Source organism: Lutjanus erythropterus, chromosome 23 (genome assembly GCF_056507025.1).
Source record: "Lutjanus erythropterus isolate fLutEry1 chromosome 23, fLutEry1.hap2, whole genome shotgun sequence".
Classification (NCBI taxonomy): Eukaryota; Metazoa; Chordata; class Actinopteri; order Lutjaniformes; family Lutjanidae; genus Lutjanus; species Lutjanus erythropterus.
The window spans coordinates 25,383,274-25,396,150 of record NC_139339.1 but is presented as its reverse complement, the minus strand read 5'-3'; the positions used below and the strand labels follow the sequence as shown (position 1 = coordinate 25,396,150).

Sequence of the window (12,877 nt, the reverse complement as noted above, 5' to 3'; positions counted from 1 at the left end):
GAAGAGATGCTCAGCTCACTCAGAATTCCCTCCACTCCAAAATGTGTTTTTCTTATGATTATGTTCCACGAAATGTCTGACCTTGAATACACTCACCAGAGAGGTGTTTTCACATTCTTCTACTGTAGAATATTAAGATTCAAACTTACCCTGGCGAGCTAGATTTGGTACAGTACAAATCTGTCTCAGATTTCCTTGCCTGAATTACAGCAATTAGCTTTCAAAGTGGCCTCAGTACAGAGAGTGAGAGTTAGCATTAGCTGTGTTAGCCATTGCTGGTTACAAGCTAACAAACAGCATAAACAAATAAAAGGTGCTAACTGCACTTATCATTCTGATACGTCTGTTAGTCTCTGATTGTGGTGCATAACAGACTCCTCATCAGAGTCTGAGTCTGATCTTGATGTCCATCCTTCACTGGTCACTTTAATGCAAGCGGCAGTTGTGGGCAGGATGTGAGGCCAGATCCAGAATTCCTCACTGAGGGAGAACGTTTTTATGTGAGAAAATCATATTAAAGAAAGTATTAGTCATAGCAGATACTTTAAAACGTATCTTGGGGGTGGACTTGAAGCACAATACATTTTTAATCAGCTATCTGAGCTCTAAATATCCTCCACCAAACCATTTAGAAGACATTTTAATGGTCAAAGAAATGTGGTTGTCTACAGACAAGTCATAAAATACACTTGCAAACTGCGAAGAATGTTCTGCTCTTTGTTGTTTCTGTTGTTTGTCAGAACAGTGTTCTAATCTGCCGTGTCTTCTTTCTCCAGTGGTAAACAAATCCAAGATGCTGTCAGCTGGAGTAGCAGATGTGGTGTTGAAGTTTTTGCAATCAGAGATGCCTCCAGTCCAGTTTAAACTCCTGGGGACGTTACGTATGCTCATCGATACACAAGGTACAGTTGTTTTGTCCTTGCATCAAGTCCATGGGGGTTTTGATTTGTACTCTTCAATTATACTGGCTGATGACATTTTTTATTAAGTGTAGTTGTCTTATGTAGTTGTCTTTTTATATTTCAATAATTTATGTCCAGTGCTTGAGCAGTATTCCTGCCTTTTTTAAATCAGGAAGTGAGACCAGGGTCCTGAGATCAGGTATAGCTAACCCTTTTTATGCCTGATTAAATCGTGTTTTTGTAAAAATCTGACAGAGTTGATTGAAATCTGGGACACAACTTTAAAGGGCCAACATTTTCATGACAAAAAAATATTTTAAAACAAAGATGATTATAATAGCACATTTTTACACCAATGTTATCACTGGTTTTGAAGGCTTTTAACACATTTTCAACTGGTTGTCTGGCACAGCGCAAGTTTAGAAATTTAAAAAATTAAAGCAAACCAAAACGTTCCATAAATTATTCATAGATATAAAGAATACATTTTAACCAAAAAATAAGAGTATTTGTATTAATTTTTTGGTAGGGCATGATTTGTCTCAATTCTCAGACTGTGAAGCAGGACTAAATTCTGAAGTTTATCTTCTCATAACATGGTCAATATCCAGTAGTTATTTTACACACACCACCAGTTATTAAGTCTGAAGTCCCTGTGAAAGATATTTAAAGCAAAGTTGGCAGCAATTGTGAGTCTTTTCCCTTCAGCTCTGTTTAAGATTTGGTTTGATAATCAAGCGCTTAAATTCTGAGTCAGAACGACACAAATATGGAAACTGCTGCTGCTCGGCTCCCGAGTCTGGACAGATGGTTTCATGTACAAAAAGCCTTCACAATCACAGAGAAATCAAAATGCCGCTCAGTCGTCTGCTGCTGCAGGTTGTCTGAAAAATAATTGCTCTGGGTGTGTGTGTTGGTTCAGCTGAAGCTGCAGACCAGCTGGGAACCAATGGGAAACTGGTGGAGAGGCTGGTGGAGTGGTGTGAAGCCAAAGATCACGCGGGAGTGATGGGCGAGTCCAACAGGCTCCTGTCGGCCCTCATCCGACACAGCAAGTCCAAGGTGAGACACCATGACACTTCACAAACTGCTCACTTCATAGAATTCTAAGAAAAAACTTTAGGTCTTTATAATCAGTTCATTATTAACATTTATGTCATGATAAAAACAGAAAAAGACAAGTGTATTTACCAGTTTTTTGCAATTTACTGAATTTATCTGAGAGAATATCTCAGGATTGGTTTGTTAAAGTGTTTTTTCTGTGTGTGTGTGTGTGTGTGTGTGTGTGTGTGTGTGTGTGTGTGTGTGTATTTCAGGAAGTCGTCAGAACGGTCATCCAGGGAGGAGGCGTCAAGCACTTAGTTACCATGGCAACCAGTGAGCATATGATTATGCAGAATGAGGCACTGGTGGCTTTGGGTCTCATAGCAGGGCTGGATTTGGGTAAGAAAATAATTCAGTCATCGTTAATTTGTATTTACAGTTTAAGAATGGGACTCAGAATGAGTGTGAACTGTTTGAATCTGTATGATCTTTATTTAATACAGAGAAATGTTAAATCCACAGCATTTAAAAAATGTTTGAGGGCTACATTTTGTTTTGTAATGCAAATGATCACAGACAGTGATGATTATCTCACTGTCAGCTGTGAAGCACAGGGAGGTTTTTACCACCTGATAAAAGATAAAATAAAATCATGGAAAAAAAAGGTCATAATTTTTCTCTAAATTGCCTTAAAATTTGCGTATATTTGCAGATTGTGTGTTTAAGGCTACAAGGGAAGTTATCAAATAATGAGAGACTTCGCCATCAGTAGAAGTTTTATGTTATGGCAGCCAGCTGCAGATGTTGACATCTGGCTGTGTGTCATCTTTTCCTCAGCATAAGTAATTAGAGATGTGAAATCAAGAATTGGTTCCAAATTGTCTGATCAGAATCATATGCCTCGGAGCTTATCAGTTCCTTTTATTGATGCTGGCATGTTTTATTGACCATTTTGCTTTGCAAGAAGGAGTCATTGCAGTAAGGAAGAAATGTTCCAAATGTTTCAACCATTAGTAATAGTTTGTTGCTAGCTAACAAGCTAAGGATGAGCCAAGAATTGGAGATGCAAGTTTAATGGAGGAAGATAACATGGGGGTTGAAATACCTCATGAAATCTGAAAAGCACTAGCATTATGCAGCAGCAGCTAGTAGGACTGAGATAATTCCTGCATTGTTTGCACTTAGCACACCTGAAACTTCTGACTTCCTCTTTTCAACCATCATTTTTGAATTTGATTGACTCTTGACCCTTCATAAGTCCTGCCCATTCTTTCTCTGTGCTCCAATAACAGTTGAACAAGTTTGTTACCCAGCAGAACCTTGGTGAACTTCATCTCTTCCTGGTTCCTCTACTTAGATATGTTATGTGCTACGCTAATCTATGTTGAAAAGACAGCCACAGTTTTGAAGATGGAGGGAGCTGTAAAAGCATTAAGTTCGCTAATGTCAGCAAAACAACAATTGATGCAAATTAGCTACCTCGTTAGCATTTTACTATCAGGTAACTGTAACTAGCTAAATGATGATTGATGTAGATCAGTAAGTGTCATTGGAGCACAGAGCAAAAAGGGGTGAGAAGGATCAGTCGTGTGTCACCACCAGAAAGACAAAGGGCTGAAGTGCAGTGGGTTCTTCACGCAGGGAGCAGGCATAATTCTGTGGCACATGCTGTAGAAAACCAAAACATGTCGTCACCGTCATCACGGTCGCATGCTGAGACTGTTTTTCTTGGCTCTCAGTTGCAGCTGAGAAGGATTTTGTCGGAGCCAACCTGGTGTCAGTGCTTCACAAGCTGCTGTCAGACGAGAGGAGCGCACCGGAGATCAAGTACAACTCCATGATCCTCATCTGTGCAGTCATGGGCTCAGGTGAGGCTGACAAATGCTGTAATCAATAATAATAATAATCATTTCCTGTGGATCAATCAGCCACAGATTGTTATTGGCCAACATCAACAAGAATATACAGTTGGGAGTTTGGAATTAAATTTTTTTTTGTTTTGATCTGCTCATATTTGCCCTGTTAAAGTTACTGCTGTTAATACAAACTCAACACTTCCTGTATCTGTTTCAAATTAAAAGCCCTCAAGTGTTTCAGTGGAGAAAAGCCTTCATTTCTTAACAAGGCTTTTATTGTGAAACATTTTCATGAACACGTTCTAGCCGACTGTTCAAAGGGAACTGAGCTGTGTGGACAAGAAATGAACAATAAATATTTTTAGATTTTATATTCAGTGTTGATTTTCAAATTATTAATTTAACTAATTAAATTGATCTAATAATGTTTAATTTAATATTTTTATATAGTTTACATACTATGTCTAAGTACTGTCATTGCCAGTCATAATTATCAAGGACTACAAAGTATACCATAATAGTAATCTGTGTATTATCAGCATTATATAATAATTAATCTCTTTTGGAATGAATTATATATATTTTGATTAAATCAAATCATATTTTAGTTTACATTTTCTAATGTTCAGTTTTTGTTTTGTTTCAGTAAAATTTCCATAGTTGCAGAAAAAGGTACCTAGGTGTTTTACATGACCAGACTAACAACCGGAGGAATTATGTCTGAGTCGGTGATGTTCCAAATGGAGGAATTTTGTCCGGGGAAATTCCCTTAACTCACATTCCCTGAGCAGAGAGTACAGTCTATGTTCACTGTGGAATGGAATGCAGCCACTGACTTGCAGCTCCAGTCTCATTTATGGGCTTTTATTATATTCCACTTGGGAGCAGCTGAGTTACCTGCAACATCAAGTGGTAAAATTTGTTATTACTGGTCCGATTCGGTATTAACTTAATATCAAACTGACCTATAATACTACTGCTGTAACAAAACAAAAAAAAAGTTTGCTACTGGTTGTGTATTAGCAGCAAAAAAAAAGACATAATGAGGGCATCCTGACTTCATTTAACTAGAGAAACTCAGTGCAGTAGAGTGGTGTATGTGACATGACTCTGTGGTTGTCCTGTCCTTTTATTTGAGACCAGCCTTTATTTGAGACATCCTGTCTCTTCTCTCCTCAGAGCCTCTCCACAAAGAAGTCCAGAGCCTGGCGTTCATCGATGTGGTGTCCAAGCTGAGGGCTCACGAAAACAAAACGGTATCACACCAGGCGTCGCTCACAGAGCAGCGATTAACTGCCCAGAGCTAAATGACTGTGTCTAACGACCCCCCCACCCCAACCCCATCCACCACACCCCACCCCTAAAAAAAAAAAAAAAAATGCCTGCCTGACCACCTAATCACCCGATGACACCTCATGACTGCTCTCCCGTGCCCCATCGTCATGTGCCAAGGTACCATGTCGCGTTAACTGCCAGCCAGACATAACGTCATGTCTCTACCCCCCAACCCCCACCCCCAGACCCTCTGCCCCGCCCACCTCCACCAGGGTTAGACTGATGTATATTTGGAAGGCCAATAAAATCTGAGCATTTTCTAATTGAACTTTTATTTTGAATGACAAGAATTTGCCCAGAATTGAAGACTTGTACGAGTGGGAAAGCCTTTGAAACTGTTTTTAGACTACTGTGGGACACCAAAACTCTCCTCTGAAAGCCATAATAATGAGATTTACTGTATTTAGGTGGGTTAGCAGGTCCTTAATGCAGGTGAGGCAGGTTTCATTTCAGGCTTTACAGCCCCCTTAAATGCTCAGTGGAGCCACCATTGATGTGCTGGTCTATCTAGGATCTTTTGTTGTTGTTGTTGCTTTTTAAACAAACAGATCCATCAGTCTAACCCTGGTCCCCACCTCTACTTGTGCATGCATCTTCTGCTACAAGTAGCTCCGCGGGAGCTGAGGCGCCATAAACAGCCTAACGCAATAGATAAGAGACGACACTCTTTTACGACCATAGCTGTGATACCATCCGCCGGTAACCCACCAGTGAAAAAATGTGCACAAAAGAACAAAAAAAAAAACCCTTCCTGTTGTGATTTTTCTTTCATTTTTAAGAAAAGCAGCCATCCATGATGTGCCCAGTCGTGTCCCATGTAGCTCGAGTATAAATTGACTAGAATCTGTGCATGTTTTAGTCCTGTTGAAGGTGTGACAGTGTTCATTTTACCTCTCTACCGCTCGCATACTCCAAAGTACAGCCTGCCCTCCTCCACTGATACCTCCGGTCTCTTTTTTTTTTTTTTTTTTGCACTTGTTCTCTTAAGACTTGGATCTGTAGATTTTATCAGATTTTTAATTCCACAGTTGCCCAAATACATTCCCTCCCAACCCCCCAACCCTCGCTCCGACAGCTGTACGGTGAAGTCAGAGGCTCCACAAGTCCTCCACCCCATCGCCGAGAGAGAAGCAGGTGAAGCAAGCGCAGTGTAGAGCAGGGCTGTAGTCGAGTCTGCCTTTGTGAGTCCGGTCCAGCTCAAGACTGAGTGCAGCTCAAGTCCAGACCAAAAGAGGGAACTGATGGTGTCTGTGCTATGGAAGCCCATTTCTGTCAATATGATGACAAAAAAGATTGATTATGATGAGAAACTGTGGTAAAATAATGACTAATTAAGTCATTTTGAGTGTCTCATAATGATTCACAAGATCTTTTTCTTTCATCACATTGGCCAAAATGTGCTCCTGTATCATCCAAATGGAAAATGTACTGCAGTGCTTCATAAGTTTAACCATCACCACAGATGCACGGCCTTTGCAGGAGCTCTCTTAGCCGTCATACACAGTCGCAGTCTTGCGTTACCGTCTCCCAAAGTCAGATGTTTCAGCAGCCGAGCGGCTCCTAAAATTGATTATGGGAAGATTGTTGTAAATAGAACCTTATCATATGGGAGGCGATCTTCTTGGCAACATATAAGGTGGGAAAAACTGTCAGGTGGTTTCAAACAAAACAAAAAACAAAAAAAAGATCATAGTTGAGAAAGAAAGGTCTCTTCCATTAAAGTCAACACAAACCATGTAAAATCAAAATGACGCAGGATCTCTTTTTTCCAAATTCTTCTTTTTTTCATATAATTTGGTATTGAATTTAATTTAAGAGGCCTTTCTTGGTCCGACTAAATCATGTTCTTAGTTTGCGTCCATCTGACAGTTTTCTTGCCATCTTATAGGTTGGGTTGTCCACGCATTGAACCGATACTGTGGAATTTATAAGACCCGATACGTCCCAGCAGTGTCCTGTACAGTGGTTTTTTCAAACCTGAGTCTCACTAGCAACCATGTCATATCCATACAGCATTAGTACTATACAGCTGTTAAAACATAATAATATGAATATACATTTTATGTGCACTGGTTTCTGATTGGTACTTGGTATCAGCAGATCAGTTATCTGGAACTGTAGTGGGAAGAGAAAAATGGTAACGGAACAACTCTACTTAGAGATTGCTAAGATTCTTTATTTAACATCAATCCAGTCAATGCACTGCAGTTTTCTTAATCATTGTTTGACACTTTGCAGACCCAGATCTCTACTAAAGATAAAATTCTTGTTTGCATTCAAGAAAATATCGGCATAAGTTTATTTTTTAATATTTTTGGATGGACAGGAGATGGTAAACTATGAAGAGTAGCCAAGAACAAGATAAGCTGAAGTCAAAGTCGTCATGAGTTTAGAGAATTCAGGAAAGTAGACTGAAGTGCTACAGCCTCGGGTCAAGATTCACTCGGTGATCACACAATAGTGCCCTAAAAAAATCACGGGGCACTGTTGCGCTCTGTAAGGTCATTTTCCAGTCAGAAATAAAGCAGCCACCATTCCTACATGTGTGTACAGTTTGTATGTGTGTGTTGTGAATGTACCGCTTGGGGAAGGCAGCGTGGAGCAAAGTGTGAACGGGTAACTGAACGCAGACACACAACAGTCACTGTATTTGTGCTGTTTAAACCCCCCTCCCCCCCAACAACCACTACAACAACAACAACAACAACAGCAACAACAACCACCACCACAGCAGCAGCAGCACGGCCTCCAGAGGACAAGTCTGTCTTTCTGTGTGACAGCTGGTTCTTCTAGTCAAAAGGGATTTCTGCTAACAAACATGCACATCTCAGCATGTCCGACACTGTACCGACACTCTGTTAACATGCCACGGTGTGTTTCCTGGTCTGGGCCCACGCTTTTTTTAAAAAGGTATGAATGGTTATTTATCAGATTTGTGCTCTTCTAAAGACACATGCCAGTGGAGATGTATCCATAGTAACTGCGTAAAATACTATAAACTTAAATGTTTGTTGTAAATGTCATGAGTTGTACATTTGGAGGATTGTAACTCAGCAGATAATTAAAAGATGATAGCTGGTGACGGCTCATGTCTTTATTCTTACAGTCAAGAGTGAGTGAGTTCAAACTAAATACCAGAGCCGTGGACTCATTTCGGACTCACTCGGACTTCGTCAAAAAGATGATGACTTTATACTCGACAATATCCAGAGAGGCTGGATTTGGACTTTTAACACCAATGACTCATGACCTCACTTGGACTTGAGCCTTCTGACTTGAAAATACTTGATACTTTCTGCCAAATCCAAAGATTAAATTAAAATGTGAATCCACAAATCAGTTAATTTCCCTGTTTCCTTAATCCTATTCATTCTTAGCCAGTCCACATTTAATTTGCCAGACTGACTTTGTTTTAAACAAACTGATAGCATCCAATCAAAATCCAACCAATGTGACATCACCCAGGAAGAACCAACATTACATTACTGAGCTCCAGTTGGAAAAAAAAAACATACCAAAGATAATTTCATTTGTGTACAAAAAGTATGAGGTGATCAACAACAACAACAACAACAAAAAAAACTAATTACAGTCTGCAGAACTTGGGTCAAAAATTACAAACAGGGATGCAACAAATTAACATGGTAATATAACAGTCAATAGGCTACATGTGCCTGTGTGTTTGTCACCAGAAACTCTGGTTCTTTCTGTTATTTCCCATAATTCTCTCTCCTTTTTACTTTCATCTGTAGCTTAAAAAAGCAGATTCATAAAGCATGTTATAGTTTGAAACATTTTCGTGTCATGCAAATGCATCATAATGCCACTGCTGGCAATTTTGAGTCTACTTGCAGCTCAGCATTGACATTGTATGTAATCATCACTTCTAAAATTTGACTGAGAACTATGTAGTGCTGAACTGTGGAGTTAAATTGTTGTCCATGATGTCTGTGTTCGAGATTTTTTGGGTGGACCTGAAACATGGCTCAGTGACGTGCCAGAGCCAAGCAGAGAAAATTGTTTTTAATTTTATATACTTGGCATTTTTATAATGATTCAAATTTGGCTGCGTGGTTAATAACATGTTTCTGTGGTGCAACAACACACATTTATTGTTCTTGCTTTATAATAACTTTAAGTAAAGGCTTCTGCTGTAGTCTACACAAGTGGCTGATGCCGTTTTGAGCATTTATACTTGAATGTTGGTGTTTCAGCATCAGTCTGCAGTTCCACCGCCATTGTGTTAAGTTTCTTCATGTACTTAAGACATGGATTATCTAATAAGCGTTACTTTTTACTTAAATTATTCCAGTGTTAAAGAGGGAACACATCTTTGTAAAGTGGTGAAGAGTCCATGTTCGTTCAGCTCAGTGTCCAGCTGCAGTGTAATTTACTGCATAAATTCAATGCACATATAAATTTTAAACTGGGCTTAACACTGACCAGTTAGTCCTGTATTCATCATAAAGTGTGAATTTCACATTTGGATGATTAATTACAGATTGAATAATTCATTTTTCCCCACATTTGGATGGTAGTTTGTATTTGAAATGAAGAGTGACAGCCTGATTTGCAACTGCTTTAATCATCAGATCTTCATGTTTATGTCCACTTTATGAAACATGTTCGCTTCCAAGTGTTTTCTGGAGTCCAGTTGTCTGGAATAAACAGAAATTAGACGAGTTTGGATCAGCAGCGACAGACACCAAAGATGTCCAGGAACGCTGACAGACGATGTGTGGGAAGTGCAATGCATAAACAAATCAGTGAGATCTTGGTGCCAAAAATACAGATTTAAAAAACACCACTTAAATCTTTTTTTTTGTTTGTCACTTTATTAATTATTTTTACTCGATATTAAAACCAGTCCAATTTCAACAGGACATGAGACAAGGAAATTAGGAGGTAGTTACATTACAATGTTTGTGGGATAAACTGTGAGCATCTAAACAATCATTGGAAGTGGAAGAGGTGGCGATGAGTGAGAGGTCTGTACAGCAGGACTGAAGAACGGCTCATTAGAGCTTTTTACAACCTCCTACACCTGGAACACAAACTATCTGTCGAGCTTTAGTAGGACTGAACGATTTGCCATCTGATACGACAGGGAACTTATAAAAACCAAATTAAACACAATAAATATTTAGTATCAAAAACAGTGCTGATCCCTTTTAAAGTAGCTTCAAACTTCAGGATGTGTCCAACGATATCAGTCTGAACAGACTGAGGAAACGTACTTCACTGATAAAAATATTGATAAATACTTTGCTACAAACAAAACAAGTGATGCATGCTTTCAGCAAATAATCACTTCAAAATCCATCAAAACAAACACCGAGAAAAATCAACTTCTTAACACTTTCTGTGTTCCAGACTGAACCTCTGGGCTCGTTCAGTGTTGTGTGTATATACTGATCAAAATACACGTGTCAGATTTGCTTTTATTCCGTTAAGGGCAGGAAGGTCTGAGAAAATACTGAAAATGTTCATCTCACAATATGGACAAAAAGACTCCCAAGTTCCTCGGCTTCTGTTCTAACCATCAAACTTGGTGAAACATGGGAAGCAACACAACCACCTCAGCGATGGAAATGAAATGACAGTTGAGCTACAGCTACATGCTCGCGTCAGGACTTGAACACGCTTTTCTCCTCATATGTATCCAGAATTTTGAAGTCTCCAAAACGTTTCAAAAGTTGTGAATTACGTGGCTCACTTTTGGGACGTCATAAGACTGTCTCAGGCTTACAATGACTTCTTTATATGGGGTATAGTGTGGTAGGACTGGGTATCATTCACAATTTCCAAATACTTGTTAGTGCTGGTTTGATACTTGAGTTTAGGTACATTTTCACTTCCTTACTTTGAGAAATATAAAACATGGTGTCTCTCCATTAGAGGCAACATTCAAATCAGTCCCTGTCATTAAGTAGAAAACTAGCTAAGCTGAACCAGAAACTGGAAATTAGCCTGTGAAATCTTCCTTTTGTTTTCTTGAGGTAATGAAGACAATGAGAAAATTTAACCCTTTATCACAAGAAAATAAACTTAGTTTTTTTCAAGATAACAAGAAAAAACCTGTTACCATGAGAAAACAAGCTTTGTTTTTTGTTGTTTTTTATCTTAATCATGGAAAATCAAGGTTTGTTATTTAGGGAAAATGAGAAAAGTTAAGTTATTACCAGGACAAAATGAGCTTCGTTATCTCAAGATAAAAGAAAAACTCACCTGCTATCATGAGAAAACACGTTTTGTCGTCTTGAGATAAAATTACCATGTTATCACAGAAAACAAGCCTTGTTATCTTGAGATAATGAGCAAAACTGACCTGTTATCCTGCACTGTTACCTTGAGATTAGAAAAATTAACCTGTTATCACAGAAAACAAGCTTTGCTATCTCGAGATAACAAGAAAAACCGACTGGTTGTCATGAGATAACAGTCTTTGTTATCTTGAGATAACAAGAAATTTGAACCCATTAATTTATAAAACTGACTTTACTGTGACAAAGAGTAAAACTGACCCATTACCACAAGAAATTGTCCTTATTATTTTGAGATAATGAGAATAACTGACCCGATACCAAGAGAAATTGGCCTTTGTTATCTCAAGATTACGAGAAATTAACCTGTGAGCACGGCTGTTCTCTTCAGTACAAAAGAAGCCAAAGCTCACATTTTAAATGTCATCTAAACTCAAGCTGCTATACAAGAACTTTACCCAAATAAAACAAAGTAATTTAAATCATATCACAGCTGATGAAAGTATCTGACCAGTCCCAGGGTTTGGTGCTTGATATTTTATGGCAACAGGCACATTTGAGTCAAAACCAAAGAAATAATGAGTTTGATACCCAGACCTAAAAGTGATGCCATGCCACATCCAACCAGGGTTTGTAACAAAGTGGAGCTTCATTTAGTCTCCATCAGTGATGGGAAACTGTGTATTCCATCAACAAATTAACTGCGATCCCCTGGGTCCATTTGTTGAACAGTAAGTCATTATGATAGTTGAAGTAATTTGTAGTCACTTCCTCTTTACTGCTGGAAGAGATGCTATCTGGAGAATCTTTAGCTCATCATCCATTATGGAGCCCATTTTCACCAATGTGAGGAAATAAACAGGCTCCTCTAAGACTTTATAATGAGAAACTTTCTCAAAATAATGACTTAGTCATGATTTTGAAATACTAAGTTATTATTTTGAGAAACGTTTCCATCACATTGGTGGAAATGGGCTATGATAATCCATACTGCTGTCTGACAGTCACTGTAATTTAAATTCACTGTTAGTGCGACATGAATACTGTTGAAGTTGGAAATAAAGCTGATTATTCAGTGAGCATAAAAGTTCTTGTTCTGGCTGAATGGCAATTTATGTAGCTGTGTAAGTGCTGAAATCTGTTACACACAAAAATCCTAAGTGTTATTTTTTTATATATATATGTATATATATATAAGGACGTCCTGCTTTCAGTGCAAGTTTCAGAACTTCTAGAACTTTTGTGACTTCCTCAGACCTGAACAAGTGGTGGGAAGATACATAAAGCAGTGTTTCCCAACCCTGGTCTTCAAGGCACACTGCCTTTTAGATGTTTCCCTGCTCCAACACACCTGATTCAAATGATGTGGGCCCCGTTTCCCAGAGCCGTCGTAGCGCTACGTGCGTCGTAAGTTGTATGTACAACTTGTGATGCACGTAGCACTCTGGGAAACCCTAACCCTAACTCATCAGGTTGG

At 38.9% G+C, this 12,877-nt stretch overlaps 1 protein-coding gene across 3 annotated transcripts in view; it reads left to right on the top strand.

Moving 5' to 3' along the window:
* rap1gds1 (RAP1, GTP-GDP dissociation stimulator 1) overlaps window positions 1-6,468 on the top strand; it is a 38,505-nt gene extending 32,037 nt beyond the window's left edge. For all 3 annotated transcript variants that reach the window (XM_084711759.1, XM_084711758.1, XM_084711760.1), the window contains 5 exons: window positions 777-902; window positions 1,825-1,964; window positions 2,219-2,345; window positions 3,686-3,814; window positions 4,982-6,468. In XM_084711759.1, the coding sequence (XP_084567885.1) occupies window positions 777-902; window positions 1,825-1,964; window positions 2,219-2,345; window positions 3,686-3,814; window positions 4,982-5,109 (650 nt within the window). In that variant the 3' untranslated portion in view covers window positions 5,110-6,468. The remainder of the gene's footprint in view (window positions 1-776; window positions 903-1,824; window positions 1,965-2,218; window positions 2,346-3,685; window positions 3,815-4,981) is intronic.
* Window positions 6,469-12,877: the final 6,409 nt, after the last annotated feature.